Here is a 23,500-nt window from a genome sequence, read left to right on the forward strand (position 1 = left end):
GTGGTTTGTCTGAGGTAATGGATAAAAGAGTTGGCCCATCGGTCATAGATTTGTCATAAACTTAAACATAAACAACTCATCTTACTCACCCACATATGTAAATGTCATATTTTGTTATTGGAGAAAATTTATTTTTAAAAAAGTATTCACAAAAAAATCCAGCGAGACAGATGTTTACTTACTCATGTGCAGCTGGTAACATTTGACAACGTAGATCTGGCAGTAAAGATCCATGCACGCAGGACTATTTTTTTTTTACTAGTCTGTAATATATATAATAATATATATAACAGTAGGCACTCCATGAAATGCTACATTGTACAGGGTGTCCCACTCGCGGGAAGCCCAGAAAATGAGCTAATTCCAAGACAATGACTCCAATGAAATTTGGTTAAAATATACCTTACTCAATGAGAATAAGGATTAGGGAACAACTGGTCTTAGTGGCTAGCCTAGCTGCATCACTTGGCACACCATGACACCCCAACCGACCAGTTTTGCTTCAGTCATATAGTAAATAGGGGTAGGTGCTGCCCATGTATCACACTATATATGCAAGACTGTGTGTTTATTGTGGGCACCTATTGTTTACTTAGGGATTTGATTCCTGATTCTTATCCAGAAAAGTATGCTTTGAAAAATTTCGTTCAAATTATTTTTTCATGCCTTCGGCGAGTGGGAAATTGCACATTTCTCTAAAAGCAAGACGTCCAAAAAATACTGCTGTAATATGAAATGTGCTAAGATATGCCCAACCAAAACATTCTTCCAGGTTTAAGAGGCGTGCACCTCTCTTCATCCCAAATATTTAATCCCAAAATCTTAATATTGCCTATGTCACATTATTTCCTTATCTGTACTGACTCAGGAGCACTTAATAATAGGTTGGTTCCAGTTTTATAGAAATGGGCCACTGTTAGTACCTTATACTCAAAAGTGTGCATAAGAAAAGTTCTTAATGCTTTGTGGCTTACAGGTGAAAAAAAAAAAAGCCAGATATCAAGGCTTTTTAAAAATGTCTTTATTTGGACCACACATTTCAAGAGCATAACACTTTATTTCTCAGGTCCACATTATAAGATCAACGTTATAAATAGATAGATAAAAATGTATGTGTCTCTTTATACTCAATACAGCTACTGAGAGATACAATCATAGCTTTTGTGTAGTGTAAAAGTGTTCTGGGAACATTTGTTTAAGAAGATTATTATGACTCTTAAAAACACGTGAGTGCTCAGTAGGCACAGGCGCTAACATGACCAGTGACAACAAATATTCAAATTCAGCTGGCAGGCCCACCTCCTGCATGCAATTTAGTGCCACTTTTTACTTTTATTATTTCTTCTTTGGACTATGTGCTGTTCCCTGGCATTGAACACCACAAAAGTATAAGTTAATATTTCGTCTATCACCTGTCTCTTTGGTGTTGCAAGCCTCCGTATATGTGTGCATCGTTGGTCTGTAAAAAAATTTCTCATTTGCTATTGGTGTATATCCAACAAAAATGCATTATATGTTACAGCTACCAGAGGAAAAAAATAGTTTTTACTAGCTCAATATCAAAGTCTCCTTCTAGATTTATACATTTTAGTGCCTTATTCTCAAATCTAGATCTCTTCATTGACCATACTTCAAGCCTTTTTGAGACTCATCCCTAGGTACAGATCATCTAGGTAACAGTGGCACCATATCACAACACACAACCATCAATATTTCCAATTACACAATCTTTTTTTACATTCCTCAATTATTGCTACTTTTTGGGACCTTCTATTTTCCATTGACATGGACCACCAAGGCAATAGTAATACTATTTTGTACCTTGCTCAAAGATAAAATATTTTCTCTTTAAGGGTCTCTTTATATGTGTAGACCCATGCCTGATACTTGTTTACTTAGTCTTTTACTTGTCTCAATCATTCTGTGGCAATAAGCCAATGGCATTATTATCGTCCGTACACCCCCTGTTTATGCAGCAGGCCAACAATGATTTTTAGGCAAACACAATCCCAGTGATCAGCCAATGAAGGGGCAATAATTGGCCTATTGAGCAAAAAGTCATACACTGTAAAAGGCTCTTTCCCTGTTAAGCGGTTTGTCTTTACACTTACTTGGTAAGCTCAGAATACACAATAGCTAGGAATTTTACTGTATCACTCAGGAATTGTATTGTCTATAAACTTGATATTGATTTTGTTAATGAAATACTTTCATGTATCCACAAATAGTTTTTCTTATAAATGTATGTGAATATATCTATTTGTTTACTAACTTTGATCAATTTTTTATTAATTTTCTTTTTCAAAGAAAAATGATGTGATTGGTTAGTATTCATTTTCTACCTATGATCTCTTGCTTTGGAGTTTGATGATTCCTGTTTTTTTATCGTTTGTATGTGGATTTGTATGTGGATGTGGAAATGTTATAATGTGGACTTGAGGAAAAAAGATTTGCACTTGGTATCTGGCATCTTCTTTCCTTGTCAAAATAGGTTTTGCCCATATCATTGCTAGGCCAAGTAGAACTAAAATTCACTTAACCAGAAAGGAAAAGCCCATGGACCTGTTGCAAAAGCCTTCCAATATGTGGTGCCTATAGTTCCGCATCACCAAAAGGTGAAGCTTTGTCTACTAAGTCCAAGTAGACTATAAACAATAAACATACCCTATGCTGCCATAACTAAATGACTAACATAAAAATGGAAGGTGACAGTTTCTCTTTTAACATTTTCCTGACAAACTGCTCATGTTTACAGTGTTGCACGTCTCCAGCAAATGTTTCTCAGTATAGTGAATAAAATAATTATTGAGCAATTATAAACAAAGCAATGCAATGTATACATTTATTCTTTATGCATATATGATAATCTGAGACTATTAGCATGCAGAGTGTGCTTTATGGTTTTGTATGTGCACAAGCATACAACATGTTACAGGTAAAGTGTCACTAGCTTGTTACAAAACAAAGAGCTATATGTATGTATTTTGCACTGCTTACAGGTTTCTTTAAGTACATGTTTAGAAAGATTCAATAGTTACTATGGTGCATAGGGCTGGATATACAGGTATACGCTTGTGTGATTGCACATGATGCATTTACTGCCCCAGCTGAAGGGGGCACCACTAATGGCTTGACATCGGAAGCTTGCAACACCCACAAATCTTAATATTCTTTGAAATACAGAATAATTTACACATCATATCACACTGCCATTAAATTATGTGTGCAGCTGTTAACTGCTCTGTGTATGCATATAAGCAGTATGTGATGGTAGCTTTTGTTAAGGCATTGTGTGGCACTGCTACTTAGGCACAGTAGAGTATATTATCTCTGTAGTGTATAGTGTTGGCTGCACTGTATTGCATTATTATTTAGACAACTGTAGGTAATGTTAGTGACTGTTTATGTTTGGCCAAGGCATGGCACTGTTATTTGGGCATATAGGCCCACATTTATCATTGTAGGTGTAAGTGAAGCATTTTTTTACACCCTTTTTTTGTGTGCTGCTAATGTGTAGGAGCACTAAATTTATTAAATGGTCAAAGAGCATTTGATACATTTTATGCAGGTCACATTTTCTGAAATTTCTCTCTTCACATACACCAAAAAGCTACACCATGTCTGGGCTGGTGTCGTTTTAGAGACTTTTCAGTGGCTTTGCGCCTTTTTTTGCTCCTTTTCACAAAAAGGCGCAGTTGTTAAAACCCTTCTATATCATGTGTATTGCCAAAATCAGTGGATTACAACAAAAAATCTGCAGAAATGTGTAAACAAAAAGGCTCAAAAAACCCTGCTTGCTCCCTTTTTTGCCCCTTTTTAGACTCTAAAAACTGTCTAAAGACAATGATAAATGTGGGCCATAGTGTGGTGTATGACATCTAGTGTAAAGACGGTCCTGATGGTGCATACAAGTTTTGGTGGCTAGAGAGGTCGTGAATTTTTGTGTATGTTGAAATCTGTTCATTGCTTGGTAAACTTTCTTTGTTGATTCTTTCTACTTTAGTTTTACTAAAAATATAGTACAAGGGTCTAATGTTGCTTCACAAATCCCCTACCAGAAAAACAAAACAGGATATTTTACCACCAAAAGTAAGTGTTTCACCATAGCAAATATTGAATCAGACATTTTGTTTTTTTTCTGAGCTGCAAGTCTCATGAAATACAACACATTCCTTCTAAGCAGAATGACTCAACTGGTCATTTTAGATTAAAGAGACTAAGGATACTTTGTTCTATTATTAAATTACACTTTGAAAAAATAAAGTACATAAGATATCTTGGCATATACATCCACAAAATAAAACAAGAATTCTCCATGATGATTCTCAGCTCTTGTGTTCCAAAGTGTTATACATTGTCTTCACTCTTCTTCTCGAATCTTAAAGAAAACAAAAAATGCCATTGTGAAGAGTACTATCTCACGTGTATAATATATACATGTAATACAATACACCAATGCATGCAAGGTCATGGTGGTTACACGGACAACAACATGCATACAGGTGCAGAAAAGCCGGGCTTGTCATTTGCCACAAATAGTTGTATTATTGGACTATGTTATCTGTGGTTGTCCATTTGAGTGTACTGAATAAGGATAAGTGAGTTCTGCTGCTTCTTCATGTGAAAGGTAAATATATTTATCTATTACTTTATGTGCTGTTCATGGTAGGGAAGTCATCTTATTCATATCTGGGTATTAGGTAATCCTTGAACAGTATTCCTGTGCACCTTAGGTGGTCACATTGGGGGAGATTTATCAAAACCTGTCCAGAGGAAAAGTTGCTGAGTTGCCCATAGCAACCAATCAAATTGTTTCTTTCATTTTTTTTAAAGGCCTCTGAAAAAGGAAAGAAACGATATGATTGGTTGCTATGGGCAACTCAGCAACTTTTCCTCTGGACAGGTTGTGATAAATAAATATAATAGCAAAAAACAGTCCTATAGATATATAAATTCTAAAAAATGTACAAGATATGACCAGTAAATCAGTGGATTAATTAATTTCTAACGATAAAATGACATAACATAGGTGTACCGACAGGGCCCTTGCCGGAAACACAACATAAAGATAGTATAAAATATATTACATATATATTTTTACATATATTTTATACTATCTTTATGTTGTGTTTCCGGCAAGGGCCCTGTCGGTACACCTATGTTATGTCATTTTATCGTTTGAAATAAATTAATTTACTGATTTACTAGTCATATCTTGTACATGTTTTAGAATTTATATACCTAGAGGACTGTTTTTTGCTATTATATTTATACATTTTTGGCATGACGGGTTCATGCACCACAGGCTACCTCAGTATATAATTATTAGTGGTGTGAGTCTCTCAATATCTTTTCTTTTCTACTGCAGGTTTTGATAAATCTCCCCCATTGTGTGTATCACAATTGGAACCTAATAAAGTCAGTACACTTTTATGTTCTACTGTTAAGTGTGGCTGGAGTCATTGGCAGACATGGCTGAATAATCATGTAGTCTGACCCTTAGTTAAAAAGCCTATTACAAGGCTCAATTACCATGCAGGGAGGACTGTATGGAAGATCCCTGGATCGTTCATGCAGCCCTTTGCTTTATTGTTTAGTCGACCGCACATCCCCTATCACATGGGGAGATGTTCAGACCACAAACAATGATCAGAAGCAAGTCAGGATTAAGCAATCAGCCACAAAATGAGTGTTTGCTCGTTTGTCAGATGTTCACTGGCCCTTTGACACAGGGTGATATTGTCCTTAATTCCCATCCTCCTTATAGGGGACCCTGTCAAATTTCTTCTTGCCTTGAGGAATTCCTAAACTATCCCATGCCTTGTGTAAAAAGTGAGAAATCTTACTGCTAAAGTCCTGTGGGAAACTGGGTACCATAAAAATACATCCCTAAACAATACTTGACAGCAAATGCTGCAATAGGCAGCTTAAGACATTGCAGCACCTCCTCCTCATCTTACTCTAAGGCCTCGTTCATACTACTTACCAATGGAGGAGGGTAATTGTTGCAGGCTTCCAGGCACTCTGACCCAGCATCTACCCTCGTGCAGTGAACAGCTACAGAGGCTGCCCGATCCAGATGTGGAATTCAAATCTCTTGCTGCTTGACATTGCCGCAGGATTCAGCATACAATGGTGGTGGTAGTGCATGCTGAGGGCAGCTCCTGGCATGGATCGGAACTGCCCCACAGAGGATCAGTGGCTCTGATTGGCATGGGGGCAGTCTCTGTAGCTGTTCCCCAGATGGTACTCTTCAATTCCGCATTGGGAGGTCCACTACAAAACTCCCATAGTGTGATTTTTGCAGCAGAATCCCACTGAGCTCAATAGGAGTCTGTCTGCTGCAAGCTGCAGAATTTCCATGGCAAAACCCAGTAGTGTGAACAGGGCTAAACATTCTCACAAGGCTCAAGATTTCATCTATGTCTATTATTACACTATTTGTGCTGATTTATAAGGTACTAGAGAAGAAGTCGGCACGACATGTGCTGCTTCTCTAAAGCCTGTAGAACACTAATGTAATTATAATGACAGTATTGTTTGTATATTTAAAAATAACGAATTTAGAAAGAATACAGTTATAGTAGTAGTTCATACTTTTCCCTAGCAGCTTTTTCCAACCATTTATATAAGGTAATACGTCTTTCCTGTGCCTGTACCCAAAGCATCCTATTCAACATCTACCTGAAATAATAGTCTTTGTTTATATGTCATGCCTCTCATGTTATATGGACTTTGCTGCATTCATTTAGACTATCTTATATTGAGAGATGGGGTGTCTGCAGTAGAATAATGCATTTCTCTGCATTGAAAGACATGTATGACTAGACCTGAAAAGAATCTTACTCCTGATCCAGAGAAGACATTTCCGGCTCCATGGGCAAACATCCAGCTCTGGTTGCAATAAAACAGAATAGGTGGCAAGGTATGTCATTCACTTGAAATAGGTATTTATGGAAATTATATTTATGCATTCTTTTTTGTAAGAAAAAAAAAAAAGCACACAACCCGCCACAGCAGAGAGGAAACATAAGGTGGTGGTGAATGATCTAGTACATGACATTTATACTGATATAATATGCCAGGATAAGCATGTAGAAGAGATAGGAAACACCTAGTTATACTGTAATTATACTGTAATACAGAAAGAAACTGTACAGTTATGAGATACATAAAGCAGTTGTTTACAGGCAGGATGTGAAGGGTGAACACATATCATATGGTTTAATGATCTTTTCGGCCAAGTTATGTTTGTCTTGTAATAGGATAATTGGTTTAAAATCCTACATATGCTACAGAGCACTGAAAAGTACCCATATGAGTCACATTAGAACTACTAACCAAAATATTGACACTGTTAGATAGCTGATAATACAAGGAGACTCGTGATATCTTCATATATCTGTTTGTGCTTCCATAATGTAGGGAAATGCTTTTATTCTCTGGTGCCAAGTGTCAAAGAGGCGTTCCCAAGCCCCTAAAGTGCTGAGGGCTGGAGCACCTATTCCCTTCCCCTTCCATCCATATCCCTGTGTAACCCTATTTCCAAATTTAATTCATGCGCTGTGCATACAAATTGTGCGCAGGTACGAAATTTGGAAGTAGGGCTCGGCTTCCAGCTGTCAATCAATCAATAACAGGAATGGCAGAAGAAGTGAGGAGGCTTTCCAGCCCTCAGCTGTCCTAACAGCGATCAGTGCAAGCCGTTTGGAACATGAATTGAAGCTGACAGATTCAAAACATAAGACAAAGGAACTTGTGTTAACACAACTGAGTGTTTGGATTTTAGTTATTACCGATTAATTGAACATAACTATATAAAGAGAACCCGTCAGGTCCCTAGTACCCCACAAACTCTGTACAGTGCACAACTGTACCCCATAGCTGTAGTAAACAACGTTCTGTTGCATGATGTGTGATGCTCTTAGGCCAAGTTCACATGGAAAAAAAATGCACCCAAAAAATTACGGTTTCCAGCTTCTACTGACTTCAACAGGGAACGTATAAGAAAATATGTGGTTTTCAAAAAAAATTATGCTGAAAGAAGATGCGACAAGTCGCTTTTTCAAGTTCCACTTGGAAGCTTACATTGAGGGTTTTAATTACCCCAGTGGGGGAAAAAAAATGTCGTAGCAACTGGCTCCCTATAGAGATTTGTAAATTACTTCTATTAAAAGTCTTAATCCTTCCAGTACTTATCAGCTGCTGTATACTACAGAGGAAGTTGAGTGTTTTTTTCCAGTCTGACCACAGTGCTCTCTGCTGAAACCTCTGTGTCAGGAACTATCTAGAGTAGGAGAAGTTTGCTATGGGGATTTGCTTCTACTTTGGACAGTTCCTGACATGGACAGCAGAGAGCACTGTGGCCAAACAGAAAAGAACAACTTCCTCTGGAGCATATAGTAGCTGATAAGTACTTGAAGGAATAGGATTTTTTAATAGAAGGAATTTTAAAATCTGTTTGACTTTCTGGGGCCAGTTGATATGAAAAAAAATATTTTTAAATAGTTTTCCACCGGAGTACCCTTTTAAGGCTATGTTCACACACTGTTTTTTGAGCCTCATTTTTAACCTTATTTCAGTCTTTGTGCTTAAACACAGTTTATTTTCTTTTGGTCCTTTTCTTTAAGCTATTTACGGCTCAAAATGAGAATCAACACAAGTATGTTAACACAGCCTAAAAGCCACATGAAAAACTATATCATAAGCAGCATCAATAACAGCATAGAAAATTCCATGATGACTTTGGCGTTTTTCTTTTTTATTATTTTATGTCTCTATTGTGAAATGTAAACACTTTCAGCCAACTATAATGGAATCTATGTAGTCATTACCACAGACAGCTAGGCAATCTCCCAGTTATTTTATTTATGCCACTTTTGAAAAGCAATGGTTTCCGCCTCAATATTTTCCCATGAACATTGTTATCCAGCTCTTTTATGTGAAGTTATGAATGCTTATTTTAGCTGAAGCTAGATGTTTTGTTTTTTTTAGTTATCTGGACATCAGTTGGGGATTTCTGTGATTTCTTGGATGAGTTGTTACTGTCAGGCTGACCACAATGAAAGATTCTACACTATTTCAGTATATTCAGTTATTACGGTATATTCAGTATATTCAGTTATTATAGAATAAGGCCTCAATATAACAAAATGTGAAAACGTGAAAGGGACTTTCCAAATGCAGTGTGTATATAGGTGCATTAGTTTCACTAAGTATATTCTAAAATAAAATGTTACTATTATTACAAATATGGTTGAAAACAAATCAACAAAAATAATGATCAAAACACTGCAACACAAAGACAACAGTGTTGGCAATATATCCTAACCAATTCTACAGTACAGGGGAGTGTATTATCCAATGTGTCCTCAAGGTATATATAGAGGATTATACGGATTATCTGTAGATAATGGTACAAAACAAGGCATAACAGTGAGAACACAATAATGCCGACAACGCCCATGAAATTGCTGTGGGGATTCAGAGTTTCTTAAAAAAGCTAAATCATTGCAAGATTTGAGGATAGGGGATACCTGGGTAAGGACTTTAATCAAGCCTTTAGGGTTGCATACAAAACCCCCCCAGAAATAGTTTATTAATACCCAAAATATGGGAGACGAGTGATGGTAAAGCCAGGATCATTGCTACATATAATTCCACTGCAACTAAAATCAAAGGCATTATTGCCTAACATTGGGATATCTTTGAACTTGATCTGGACCTCACCAACATCATTGCACTGATTTCCCTTATAACATATCGCAGAGGACGAAATTAGTAGACAGCCATTATTGACCACCGCAAACAATGCTGTCTCCCTAGAATGAGTAGGGGCACCTTGAAATGCAGAAGGTGCTATTGTCAATTTATAGCATCAGGGTCAGAATATCATCATTTAGTTTTGAGTAAAACTTTGGTGTCACAATAGGTGTTGTATATATCTGTGTCTGCTCCTGTGGTACCCATTGTGTAGGTAAGACCATACAGGAATTCAAAAAGAGAATTTTGGAATGTGTTGGTGACATCACTAACGCAAGATATAAACCTATATCTCTTCATGTCACACACATATATAATGGTGACCCCAAAGTGCTAAAGTTTAGAGTGTTAGTAGTGGTTAAAACGGAAATATAGAGGGGAGATGTGAACAAAGTATTCACTCAAAAAGAGACCCGATGGATTTTCTGTTTGAACACGGTCTATCCAAACAGGTTCAACAAACAGCTCAACTTCTCCAGCTTTTTCTCATTTTATAACTTTAAAAGTATTATTTATGGAGACGCCATGTTAATATCTGGCTACATGACATCTCGTGTATTACAAGCTTGGAGAGGGAGATCCTTTCCTTTTGTCTTGAGCCTACATGCATTATCTCATTTACATATGTGTTCTACCATACCTAATCATTGTTCTATATATTGTATATATTATCAGCATTTTTTAACAATATTCTGTTACAAACATAAAGGGTTAAACTTTCTACATATTTCCCTTCCACCATTCTATTTTGTTGACGGCCCAAGGTGTATCATGGATGCTGGAAGGCGTGCTGAATTCCTGTGTATGACGCATGCTTGTATGCGCTTTATCTGGGAGCTTAACCAGCTCCTTGTATGACGGGCACTAAGTCCTGTGTACCTCTGAGGTGCATGTGCCAATGTGCTCCATTTTGAAACGTAGCTGCCCCTTCTCATGGCACACTTACAGTTTAGGTCGGCGAGCGGAAGTGCCTCTTGATGGGACACACACTTAATGGACATTGTGGAGAAGACTCTTAATTGCTAAGAACACATATTAATAACATGCTTTTCACTCCTTTACTTTGCACTAGACTGGATACACCACTATCAGTGTGCTACCAGTATTACTGACGGTGATGCAATGTATTATGGGAGCTCTAGATCCTATACTCGAGACATGCATATATCCTCGTTGGGGAACATGGTCAAAGGACAGTGACTTCTATTTCTTACATGCAATTGTTGTTGAGGGTGGCAAAATTGTGCATAGGGTTTTACTTGTTTTATAACTTGCCACATGGGGCCATTCTCCCCTGTCTCTCTAAAAGTAGAGTATGACATCTGTACATTGTACATGTATTACATCCATTGATACATCGCCGAAACAACCCCCCCCCCCCAACCCCATATGAGACTGGGCTGGGTGCTGTATATATTATTATATAGCACCTATTTACAGTTCGTATATTTTGATTGCTTAATATATTGTAGCTTCTTCATCCTCTAAACTACAATTATCCGACTTCTGTACTGCATTGTCTGGTATATATGAATTAGATATATATTTTGACATTGGTATTATTTTTTTATCATGTTTTTAATTGATCATAACTTCGTTCTGGTGTGCAACGCCACAGATTACACTTGGCATACTTTCTGTGCTAAGGATGTAGGGTGGAACATCTGTTTTAGTTTCACTTTCTGAAAGCCCGCTAGTGTAGTTGTTGCCTTAACAGATAGTAGAGGAACTTTGTGACATTTCAGTACACACTAGCATGTGGCTCAATGACTATAATCTTATGTGTAGCTTTGCATATATGCCATTGGTGTATTGCTTTTTTTTTGTTAATACTTTTTTGTTGCTTTATTTTGTGTTACTTTGGTGTGCTTATCATCCAATTACCAGAGTTTCCACAATTTAGGGTAACCGATGAGGTACGAATGCGGGATTGCTCGTTAGGGAGTGGTAGGCAGGGTATTAGTAAATTAGGAAGTGTGAAACAGGGCCAGCCAACATTGAGTTAATTTCCTCCCATCTTTCCACGTCATTATGTGGCAACATTTGAGATAATAACCTTCCCCGTACTGTAGAATTAGTTAGGATTTATTGCTAACACTAATGTCTGCTATACTGACTGTGGAGCCTATTTTTTAGGAAAGACCCTCTATTTAATACATCTTTGTGTTGCAGTGTTTTGATCATTATTTTTGCTGATTTGGGCTGTTTTTTTTTTAAACTATATTTGTAATAAAAGTCAATTTTTATTTTAGACATTGAGGTGCTCTCAAAATTTTCTAGAAATGTTTCCCAAATCTATATATTATCAAACCTAGTTACTGGTATATCAGTTGCATCAATTTTGGAGTTCAATATGTATGTTCAACAGTAAAGTGTTTTCTCTAACTGGAATTACCCTTTAGGGTCTATTCAAACGTACAGTATTCTGTGCAGATTTGACGCGCAGATTTGACGCGCAGATTTGACGCGCAGGATTTTCTGCTGCAGATTTTAATGTAAACTGAACACATCCTGCACATCAAATCTGCACAGAATACTGTGAATAGACCCTTAGGGTACATTCACACGTAAGCAGATTTGATGCACAGGATTTGATGCACAGGATTTTCTCCTGCAGAATTCAATGTAAACTAAATGAGCACAGCTTCCAATCTGTAGTTACAAATCTTGCACATTAAATCTGCACAGGATCCTGTATGTGTGAACGTACCATTAAAGTGTATCTATCGATTCAGATGATTAGTTTTCCCATCTGCAGGAAATTTTCAGTTTTGTATGAGATCAGCTCCACAGTGGGTGGACACTAGCTGCTATGGTGTCACCCAGACACAATAATCACTTAAAGTGAATTAACTGAGGCATTTAGGAAGACACACTGAAAAGTTTTCCTATAAAGGATATATTTTCTTACTGAATTTGTGGTGTGGATTTCCAATTCTGCAGCATGTCATTTATTTTGCAGATTTTACCAATTGAAATTAATAGAGAATTAAAAGGTGTACTTCGGGGAACTTAACTTAGCCCCTAGTATCCACAGGTTAGGGGATCAGTGTATGATCACAGGGGAGGGGGTCTGACTGCTGGGAGCTTACTAAATATATACTATAAATATTTTCCTTCCCTATACTAAAGAACAATATCACATGAAAAGCATAAGCTTAACAAACATATGAATGGTCATTCCGATAATTTAAAACTAGTGGAAAACGTGTGTCTAACTGCAGGATCCAAAATGCTTACCATGTACATAGAGCCGGTGTGAGGTGCAGAACTGTGCCCCATGCAATTTTGCATTGGCCCCTCCCCTCAGCTCTCCGGAGATTTCCAAACATACAGCGAGGGGAGCGGCAAGGCAGAGCATGGCAGGAAGCAGTTCTGCTCCTGGACGTAGATTTTGACAGCTGTGAAAATCTACGTCCAGAGGTCTGTGCAAGCGACGCTGTGGGAATCCCTCTCCTCCTGAGGGAGTTGCATGAAATTTACATCCAGGAGCGGGGCTGTGAGAATCCCTCTCCTCCTGAGGGAGGTGCACAGCCCCGCTCACCCAGCCCCCTGGACGTAGATTTTCACAATGGCTCTGTAAGTCACACAACCACAAGTAGATTTTTACTGCCCCCTGGGCGTAGATTTTCCCAGCTCTGAAAGTCTACGTCCAGGAGCAGGGCTGTGAAAATCTACGTCCAGGAGCAGGTCTGTGAAAATCTACGTACAGGAGCAGGTCTGTGAAAATCTACGTCCAGGAGCAGGGCTGTGAAAATCTACGTACAGGAGCAGGTCTGTGAAAATCTACGTCCAGGAGCAGGGCTGTGAAAATCTACGTCCAGGAGCAGGTCTGTGAAAATCTACGTACAGGAGCAGGTCTGTGAAAATCTACGTCCAGGAGCAGGGCTGTGAAAATCTACGTCCAGGAGCAGGGCTGTGAAAATCTACGTACTCCTGAGGGAGGTGCAGAGTTGCATCCTGCACAGCTCTGCCTTCCCCCTCCCCTCGCACTATGTTTGGAAATCTCCGGACAGCTGAGGGGAGGGGCGGATGCAAACTTGCATAGGACGCAAGTCTGCGCCTCACACCGGCAATCTGGTAAGACTAGACACATCGCCTGCATGCTTTTAAAAAAAAAAAGGTTTTGTGAGACTCCACATGGATCTAAAAGATATTGTATCATGTGGCATATTAAAATTTTCTAGAATGTGGGTTTTAAGTTTCCTTGTGGTGCAACCAATGTATTGTAAATTACACGTCTTGCTTAATGCTGAGTAAACAATAATTGTTGAATACCGTGGGTCGAGATGGAAGACATTGAGTGTCATATTGAAAACTCTTCACATCAAAAATTTTGCACACTTTACCAGTTTTGCAAAAGTGGGCGTGGCTATGTAAACTTCACGTTTTACATGATATTTTCAACGGGGTGAGAGTCCATTTTACATAAAAAAAAATTAACACCAGCTTTTTGCTAGTGTACAAATCACAGAAATGGTTGTAGTTTTTTTTCCTTTAGTTTTTTGGGGGGAAATGTGATATTTAATCAATTATTGAAAAATAAATTATTATTATTATTATTAGAAAATGTTATTAACAAAAGTTTTTTTTCTTTTCATGGTCACTGCACCTGAATTCACATTTAAGCCCTAGAAATAAAAGTTTTTGATGCTGAGAGTGCATATTAAAAAATTGCATTCTAGAGCATTTATATGTGCAACATGATTATAAAATATCTTCTAGAGCCAAGTCGGGTCTCACAAAACCTTTATCTTAAAAGCATGCAGCCGATGTCTATTTCCAGGGTTGAACAGGTACGCCCTCCATATTGTTGGGGAGACTGGACTAAGGCTGTAATCACACGAGAGGCATTTATTGTAATCACCTTTCATATATTTATTAAAGGAGTACTCCGGTGGAAAACTTTTTTTTTTTTTTTTTTAAATAAACTGGTGCCAGAATGTTAAACAGATTTTGTAAATTACTTCGATTTAAAAATCGTAATCCTTTCAGTACTCATTAGCAACTGTATGCTACAGAGGACATTTTTTTATCTTTTAATTTCTTTTTTTGTCTTTTCCACAGTGCTCTCTGCTGACACCTCTGTCTGTGTCCGGAGCTGTTCAGAGCAGCATAGGTTTGCTATGGGGATTTTCCTTCTCTGGACAGTTCCTGATATGGGCATCAGGTGTCAGCAGAGAACACTGTGGACAAGACAAAAAAGAAATAAAAAAAGAATTGCCTCTGTAGCATACAGCTGCTAAAAAATACTGGAAGGGTAAAGATTTTTTAATAGAAGTAATTTACAAATCTGTTTAACTTTCTGGCACGAGTTGATTTAAAAAAAAAATGTTTTCCACCAGAGTTCCCCTTTAAGCTTATGCTATTTCTGTGATATTGGTCTTTAGTATAGGGTCCCTATATTGGTAAACATTTAAAGGGGTACTCCGCCCCTAGACATCTTATCCCCTATCCAAAGGATAGGGGATAAGATGTCAGATCGCCGCGGTGCCGCTGCTGGGGATCCCCGGGATCCCCGCTGTGGCACTGCGCTATTATTACAGCACAGAGCGAGTTCGCTCTACACGTAATGACGCGCAATACAGGGGCCGGAGCATCGTTACATCACGGCTCCGCCCCTCATGACGTCATGGCCCGCCCCTTTCAATACAAGTCTATGGGAGGGGGCGCGGCGGTCGTCACTCCCCCTGCCATAGACTTGCATTAAGGGGACGGGCCGTAATGTCACGAGGGGCGAAGCCATGACGTCACGCGGCTCCGTCCCCTGTATCGCCCGTCATTACGCACAGAGCGAACTCGCTCTGTGCTGTAATGATAGCGCAGTGCCGCAGCGGGGATCCCGGGGATCCCCAGCAGAGGGACCGCGGCGATCTGACATCTTATCCCCTATCCTTTGGATAGGGGATAAGATGTCTAGGGGCGGAGTACCCCTTTAATTCTTTAGCCATTGTACCTTTAACATTGGTGTTTGTTCCCTGACGCCAGTCTGCCTTTTGCTCTATAGGTAGGGTTAAAATATAAACACTTTCATGTCCACAGTGAAAATAATATATTGAGGGAAAACATTACTTTCAATGGAAAACGGTTATCCTGTTCACCCACACTAAACCAAATAAACTGGGTTACAGTGTGGGTGATCAGGAGACCGATGAGGGGTCAATGAGTTAAATACGTACCTTTAGACTGGAGCTGTGTCCCTCCGAAGATCCTCTTCTATTCCCGCTGATTTGCACACAGAAGGCGGGCTCACCGCATGAATTCTAATATTCACTGGCGCTGGTCATGCGAGTGCTCAGTAGGCTCAAGCGCTCATTTAACCAGCACCAATGAATATTCAAATTCACCCGGTGGACCGCCTCCTGTGTGCAAATCAGCGGGGATAGAGAAGGATCTTCAGAGGGACACAGCTCCGGTCTACAGGTACGTATTTAACTCATTGACCCCTCATCGGTCTCCTGATCACCCACACTGTAACCTAGTGTATTGGGTTTAGTGTAGGTGAACATGATGACCGCTTTCCTTTTAAGCTTTATGTCCAAGAAATGTCTAGTTCTCCATGTATAAAAAATAGCAATGAAGCAGCCCTGGCTGGGTTTCCTCTGTCTTGTGTCGGTTTGTCTGGTCTTCCTCTCTTGTGCTTCCCACCCATTCCCCTTTCTCTCTATTTGTCTCCCCCTTGTTCTTTTCGTGTTTTGTCTTGTCTTTCTCTGTTCTATTTTACTAGGTATTTCAGGTCTATTATATTTAGCCTAAGTACCTCCCTTTCTCTCATTCTTTGCTGCCTAGTCCATTCTTGCCCTTGCTTGCTCTGATCCCTTTTCTCCACTATTTTTTAACTTTGGTCTAGGCACTGGAAGTTTCTCTCTTGTATATTTATCCCAACCTGATTGCTCTTATGGTATATTGGTTATTGTTTTGTACCTTAGTGTTCTATTTTCCATATTTTACCCTTTTATTGCGGCCTACCAGGCCAATGCCTTTTGTGATGTTCTTTTATCCTTGTACTTGTAAACTTTTGCTTTACTCAATAAGACCATTCTTGAATTTGAAAAAAAAAAATAGCAGTGAATTTATCATAAGTAAATACTGTGATGTATGCATCATTAGAAAAATACATGTTACCTAAATCAGGTTTTATTGTTCATTTTTGTTAGTTATTGTTACTTGGCTATCAATATTAAATTATTCCTTTTCTTAATCAGACACAATAGGCTAACATTTACTTTTCTATGATGCTCACTTGTCAGCATTGCTGTGTAGACTTAAAGGTGTACTCTGTTTAAACATCTTATCCCCTATCTGCTGGGGACCCCCATGATCTCCTGGCTGGCAGTGGCACCATCCGGAACATGGAAGCTTGCAGCTTCCGTGTTCGTGAGGTCATGCCAGCCCCCTCCATTCATGTCTATGGAGGAGGCATGGAGGCTGGTACATTGCCATCACACCTCCTCTCATAGATGTGAATGGAGGGCCAGTCATCGGGCAAGGAATGGAGTTTGTTCCATGCACCGAATTACAGGGGTGCTGCGCCGGAGATCATGGGGGTCCCTAGCGGTGGTCCTTTGGATAGGGGATAACATGTTTCCAGTGGAGTGCCCCTTTAACCCCTTAAGGACTGAGCCCTTTTTCACCTTAAGGACTCAGCCCTTTTTTGCAATTCTGACCACTGTCACTTTAACCCCTTAAGGACGCAGGACGTAAATGTACGTCCTGGTGCGGTGGTACTTAACGCACCAGGACGTACATTTACGTCCTGTGCATAACCTGCTGCGGGGATCCGATCATTCAGAATGCCGCATGGAGGTCCCTCACCTTCCTCCTTCCGCCTCCCGGCTTCTTCTGCTCTGGTCTGAGATCGAGCAGACCAGAGCAGAAGATCACCGATAATACTGATCTGTTCTATGTCCTATACATAGAACAGATCAGTATTAGCAATCATGGTATTGCTATGAATAGTCCCCTATGGGGACTATTCAAGTGTAAAAAAAAAATGTAAAAAAAAATGTAAAAGTAGAAGTAAAAAAAAAAGTGAAAAATCCCCTCCCCCAATAAAAAAGTAAAACGTCAGTTTTTTCCTATTTTACCCCCAAAAAGCGTAAAAAAACATTTTATAGACATATTTGGTATCGCCACGTGCGTAAATGTCCAAACTATTAAAATAAAATGTTAATGATCCCGTATGGTGAACGGCGTGAACGAGAAAAAAAAAGTCCAAAATTGCTATTTTTTTTATACATTTTATTAAAAAAAATTATAAAAAATGTATTAAAAGTGTTTTATATGCAAATGTGGTATCAAAAAAAAGTACAGATCATGGTGCAAAAAATGAGCCCTCATACCGCCGCTTATACGGAAAAATAAAATAGTTAGAGGTCATCAAAATAAAGGGATTATAAACGTACTAACTTGGTTAAAAAGTTTGTGATTTTTTTTAAGCACAACAGTAATAGAAAAGTATGTAATAATGGGTATCATTTTAATAGTATTGACCCTCAGAATAAAGAGTTAAGTCATTTTTACCATAAATGGTACGGCGTGAAAACGAAACCTTCCAAAATTAGCAAAATTGCGTTTTTCTTTTTAATTTCCCCACAAAAATAGTGTTTTTTGGTTGCGCCATACATTTTATGATACAATGAGTGATGTCATTACAAAGGACAACTGGTCGCGCAAAAAACAAGCCCTCATACTAGTCTGTGGATGAAAATATAAGAGTTATGATTTTTAGAAGGCGAGGAGGAAAAAATGAAAACGTTAAAATTTTATTGTCTGAGTCCTTAAGGCCAAAATGAGTCCTTAAGGGGTTAAGCATTAATAACTCTGGGATGCTTTTACCGATTATTCTGATTCCGAGATTGTTTTTTCATGACATATTCTACTTTATGGTAGTGGTAAATTTTCATCGTTACTTGCATCCTTTCTTGGTGAAAAATCCCCAGATTTCATGAAAATGTAGAAAATTTTGCATTTTTCTAACTTTGAAACTCTCTGCTTGTAAGGAAAATGGATATTGCAAATAACTTATATATTGATTTACATATACAACATGTCTACTTTATATTTTCATCATAAAGTTGACATGTTTTTACTTTTGGAAGACATCAGAGGGCTTCAAAGTTCAGCAGCAATTTTCCAATTTTCCACAAAATTTTTCGGAATTTTTCAGGGACCAGTTCAGTTTTGAAGTGGATTTGAGGGGTCTTCTTATTAGATATACCCCATAAATTACCCCATTATAAAAACTGCAGCCCTCAAAATGACATTCAGAAAGTGTGTTAACCCTTTAGGCGTTTCACAGAAATAGCAGCAAGGTAAAGGAGAAAATTAAAATTTTTCATTTTTTACACTCGCATGTTCTTGTAGACCCAGTTTTTGAAATTTTAAAAGGGGTAAAAGGTAAAAAAGCCCCCCAAAATTTGTAACCCAATTTCTCTCGAGTAAGGAAATACCTCATATGTGGATGTCAAGTGCTCTGTGGGTGCACTACAAGGCTCAGAAGGGAAGGAGCGACAATGGGATTTTGGAGAGTGAGTTTTTCTGAAATAGTTTTTGGGGGGCATGTCACATTTAGGAAGCCTCTATGGTGCCAGAACAGCAGAAACCCCCCCACATGGCATTCCATTTTGGAAACTACACCCCCCAAGGAACGTAACAAGGGGTCCGCTGAGCCTTAACACCCCACAAGTGTTTGACAACTTTTCGTTAAAGTCGGATGTGTAAATTAATTTTTTTTTCACTAAAATGCTGGTTTTCCCCCAAATTTTACATTTTTACAAGGTGTTATAGGAGAAAATGCCCCCCAAAATGTGTAACACCATCTCTTCTGTGTAGTTTCCAAAATGGGGTCACATGGGGGGGTCCATTGTTCTGGCACTATGGGGGCTTTGTAAACACGCATGGCCTTCAATTTCAGACATCTTCTCTTGCCAAAGTCCCAATTGCGCTCCTTCTGTTCTGAGCATTGTAGTGCACCAGCAGAGCACTTTACATCCACATATGGGATATGTTCTTACTCAGAAGAAATGGGGTTACAAATTTTGGGGGGGGGCTTTTTTCCTATTTTCCCTTGTGAAAATGAAAAATGTAGGGTAACACCAGCATTTTAGTGAATTTTTTTTTTTCACATCCAACTTTAACGAAAATTTGTCAAACACCTGTGAGGTGTTAAGGCTCACTATACCCCTTGTTACATTCCGTGAGGGGTGTAGTTTCCAAAATTGGGTCACATGTGGGTATTTATTGCTTTGTGTTTATGTCAGAACCGCTGTAAAATCAGCCACCCCTGTGCAAATCACCAATTTAGGCCTCAAATGTTCATAGTGCGCTCTCACTTCTGAGCCTTGTTGTGCACCCACAGAGCACTTTACACCCACATATGGGGTATTTCCATACTCAGGAGAAATTGCGTTACAATTTTTGTTTCCCTTTTACCGCTTGTGAAAATTAAAAGTATGGGGCAACGCCAGCATGTTAGTGTAAATTTTTTTTTTACACTAACATGCTGGTGTAGACCCCAACTTTTCCTTTTCATAAGGGGTAAAAGGAGAAAAAGCCCCCCAAAATTTGTAACGCAATTTCTCCTGAGTACGAAGATACCCCATATGTGGCCCTAAACTGTTTCCTTGAAATACGACACGGCTCTAAAGTGAGAGAGTGCCATGCGCATTTGAGGACTAAATTGGGGATTTGAATCCACCACAAAAATACCCTACGGCAGTGTTTCCCAAACAGGGTGTCTCCAGCTGTTGCAAAACTCCCAGCATGCCTTGACAGTCAGCGGCTGTCCGGCAATACTGTGAGTTGTTGTTTTTCAACAGCTGGCGGCTCCGTTTTGGAAACAGTGCAGAACAAGATTTTATTTTTTTTATTGGGGGGGGGGGGGGGACTGTGTAGGGGTATGTTTATATGTAGTGTTTTACTTTTTATTTTGTATAGTGTAGTGTTTTTGGGATACATTCACACGGGCGGAGGTTTACAGTGAGTTTCTTTGTTGGGAGTTTGAGCTGCGGCGGAAAATTTGCTGCATCTCAAACTTGCAGCAGAACTGCTGTTAATCCGCCCGTGTGTATGATATTGGGGACAACATGTCTAAGTATTCAGTGAAAATCAATGTGTAACCTACCCATGTGGGATAGCGAACTCTGCGACCGACCCCTACGATCGTTTCGGTTTCCCTTTTTCAAGAGGTACTTTTTGAGTACCTCTTGAAAAAGGGAAACCGAAACGATCGTAGGGGTCGGTCGCAGAGTTCGCTATCCCACATGGGTAGGTTACACATTGATTTTCACTGAATACTTAGACATGTTGTCCCCAATATCATTGTATTTCACTATGCACTCTCAGACCTGGCTATATACCAGTTCTGGGCTATATTACTAGCTAATCTTGATACATTATTATGCAGCATTTGTATGGATAGCCCACAGTGGCTAAACTGTATTATTCCATAGATTGCTATATATAGGGTGTGGACAATTTCTATGTACTCATTTGCATGTATTATTCTTACTCTGCGCCAGATATCTTTGTGTTGGATTTCCATTGCAATACTTCACTTTTTTGCATCTATATGTTTTTTATGTAAAACATTTTCAATAAAGATTTATATGTTTATACTTAAGGTGGTGTTATAACTCCAATTTCTCTGTATACATTCATTTATGGAGTTCCCCTGTCCTTGACAGGATTAGTACACACTCCCCTATGGGTGCCATTGGGGCACATGGGAGTGTATGGTGTATTTTTTTAGGACTTTGGTATTCAAAACTGCAACAAGCAGCATGCATTGACAGCCGAAGAGCATGCTGAGAGTTGTAGTTTTGCAACAGCTGGAGGCACACTGCTACAACTCCCAGCATACCCTTTGGTAGTCTGTGCATGCTGGGAGTTGTAGTTATGCAACAGCTGGCTGCACACTTTTTCATAGAAAAAAAGTGCCTCAAGCTGTTGCATAACTACAACCCCCAGCATGCACAGACTAGCAAAGGGCATGCTGGGAGTTGTAGTTGGAACTAAACTACAACTCCCAGCATGCTCTTTGGCTTTTGCATGCCAAGAATTGTTGCTAAGCAACAGCAGGAAGTAAAGAGGTCTTACCTCCTGCTGTGTATCCTGCCCCGGGATGCCGCCACTGCTGCAGCCGTTCCTGCTGCTCCTGTCGCCGCCACCGCACCAGAAGGGACCCCCACCGGACCAGGGTAAGGTAGGAGACCCCCTCCGGCGCCGATCTCCGCTCCGATCGCCGTCTCCAGCAGGTCCATGACTGATTGGTCGTTCCGACTGATCAATCACGTGATCGCAAGGCGGCACCCGTGCCACCTCACTCCTGCTGAGTAAGGGTGAATGGGGCTGTCTCGGACAGCCCCATTCACCCTTTTTTTACGGGTCACCGGGTCCCCAGAGACCCGTTTGACCTGGAATAACCGCAAATCGCACGTCTGAATTGCCGATATGGGGGGGGGGGCCTCAGGACCCCCCTGGGCAATATGCTGGGATGCCTGCTGAATGACATCAGTAGGCATCCCAGTCCGGTCACTGCCCGGTGAGCGGCGGGGATCGGAAGAATGCAGGGCGTATCCATATGCCCTGAGTCCTTAAGGACTTGGAAACGGGGGCGTATGCATATGCCCTGCATCCTTAAGGGGTTAAACATAGTTATCATAGTACTGTAATGCCATTGGGTTAGGGGATCTAATAAAAGATGATATTTCTCTTGTACTGATATGAGGGAGATTCATCAAAACCTGTCAGAATAAATCCCTGGACCAACAACCCTTGTCCAGTGACATTGGAGGATATTTATTAAAATCTGTGCGGAGAAAAAGTTGACCAGTTGCCTATAGCAACCAATCAGATTGCTTCTATCATTTTTAAAGATGCCTCTAAAAATTGAAAGACACAATCCGATTGGTTGCTATGGGCAAGTGGTCCACTTTTTCCCTGCACAGGTTTTAATAAATCTTCCCCTATAACCTGTAATATTATTTCAGTCTAGAAACATGTCTAGACCCCTTTTGAGCTCTTTTATTGAGTTCCCCATGACCACTTCCTCTGGCAGAGAATTCCACAGTCTCACTGCTCTCACAGTAAAGAACCCCCGTCTGTGCTGGTGCAGAAACCACATAGCAACTCTAGACGTAGAGGATGCCCCCTTTTTACAGATACAGTTCTAGGTATAAATAGATCATGGGAGAGATTTCTGTAAGGTCCCCTGATAAATTTATACATAGTTATAAGGTCCCCCCTAGGCCGTCTAGGAATAACACTAATTTTGATCATCTTTTTGTAACTGTAGTCCTCTCATTCCATTTTTTTACTCTGATTGCCCTTCTTTGAACCCTCTTTAGTTCCACTATGACATTCTTGTACACTGGTGTCCAAACCATTACACAGCATTCCATGTGTAGTCTGACTAGTGATTTGTACAGTGGTAGAATGATTTCTTGTGCCTCTATGCACTTTTTGATGCACTACACAATTTTATTTGCCTTTGAAGCACCTGCCTGACACTTGTTGCTACTGTTAAAGTTAACTAAACTAAACTAAAATGTCTTCAAACATGAAGAGGTTAGTTTCATCTGCAAAAATCTATACTTTACTGTGCAATCCCTCTACAAAGTCATTGATAAATATATAAAGGAGAATACGGCCCAAAACTGACCCCTGTGGTAGCCCACTAGTAACAGTCACTAAATCATAGTATGTACCTTTAATAACCACCCTCTGTTATTTACCT

The 23,500-nt window shown here is 39.5% G+C and overlaps 1 protein-coding gene across 6 annotated transcripts in view; it reads right to left on the reverse strand.

Moving 5' to 3' along the window:
• Positions 1-1,447: 1,447 nt before the first annotated feature.
• PRUNE2 (prune homolog 2 with BCH domain) overlaps positions 1,448-23,500 on the reverse strand; it is a 315,426-nt gene continuing 293,373 nt past the window's right edge. For 4 of the 6 annotated variants that reach the window (XM_056523470.1, XM_056523460.1, XM_056523444.1 and 1 more), the window contains one exon: positions 1,448-4,378. In XM_056523470.1, coding sequence (XP_056379445.1) covers positions 4,348-4,378 — 31 coding nt within the window. In that variant the 3' untranslated portion in view covers positions 1,448-4,347. Of the gene's footprint in view, positions 4,379-6,846; positions 6,895-23,500 lie in introns of all 6 variants that reach the window. The other 2 variants (XM_056523436.1, XM_056523479.1) reach the window with 1 other exon arrangement.

The sequence above is a fragment of the Hyla sarda genome, chromosome 1, assembly GCF_029499605.1.
Source record: "Hyla sarda isolate aHylSar1 chromosome 1, aHylSar1.hap1, whole genome shotgun sequence".
NCBI lineage: Eukaryota > Metazoa > Chordata > Amphibia > Anura > Hylidae > Hyla > Hyla sarda.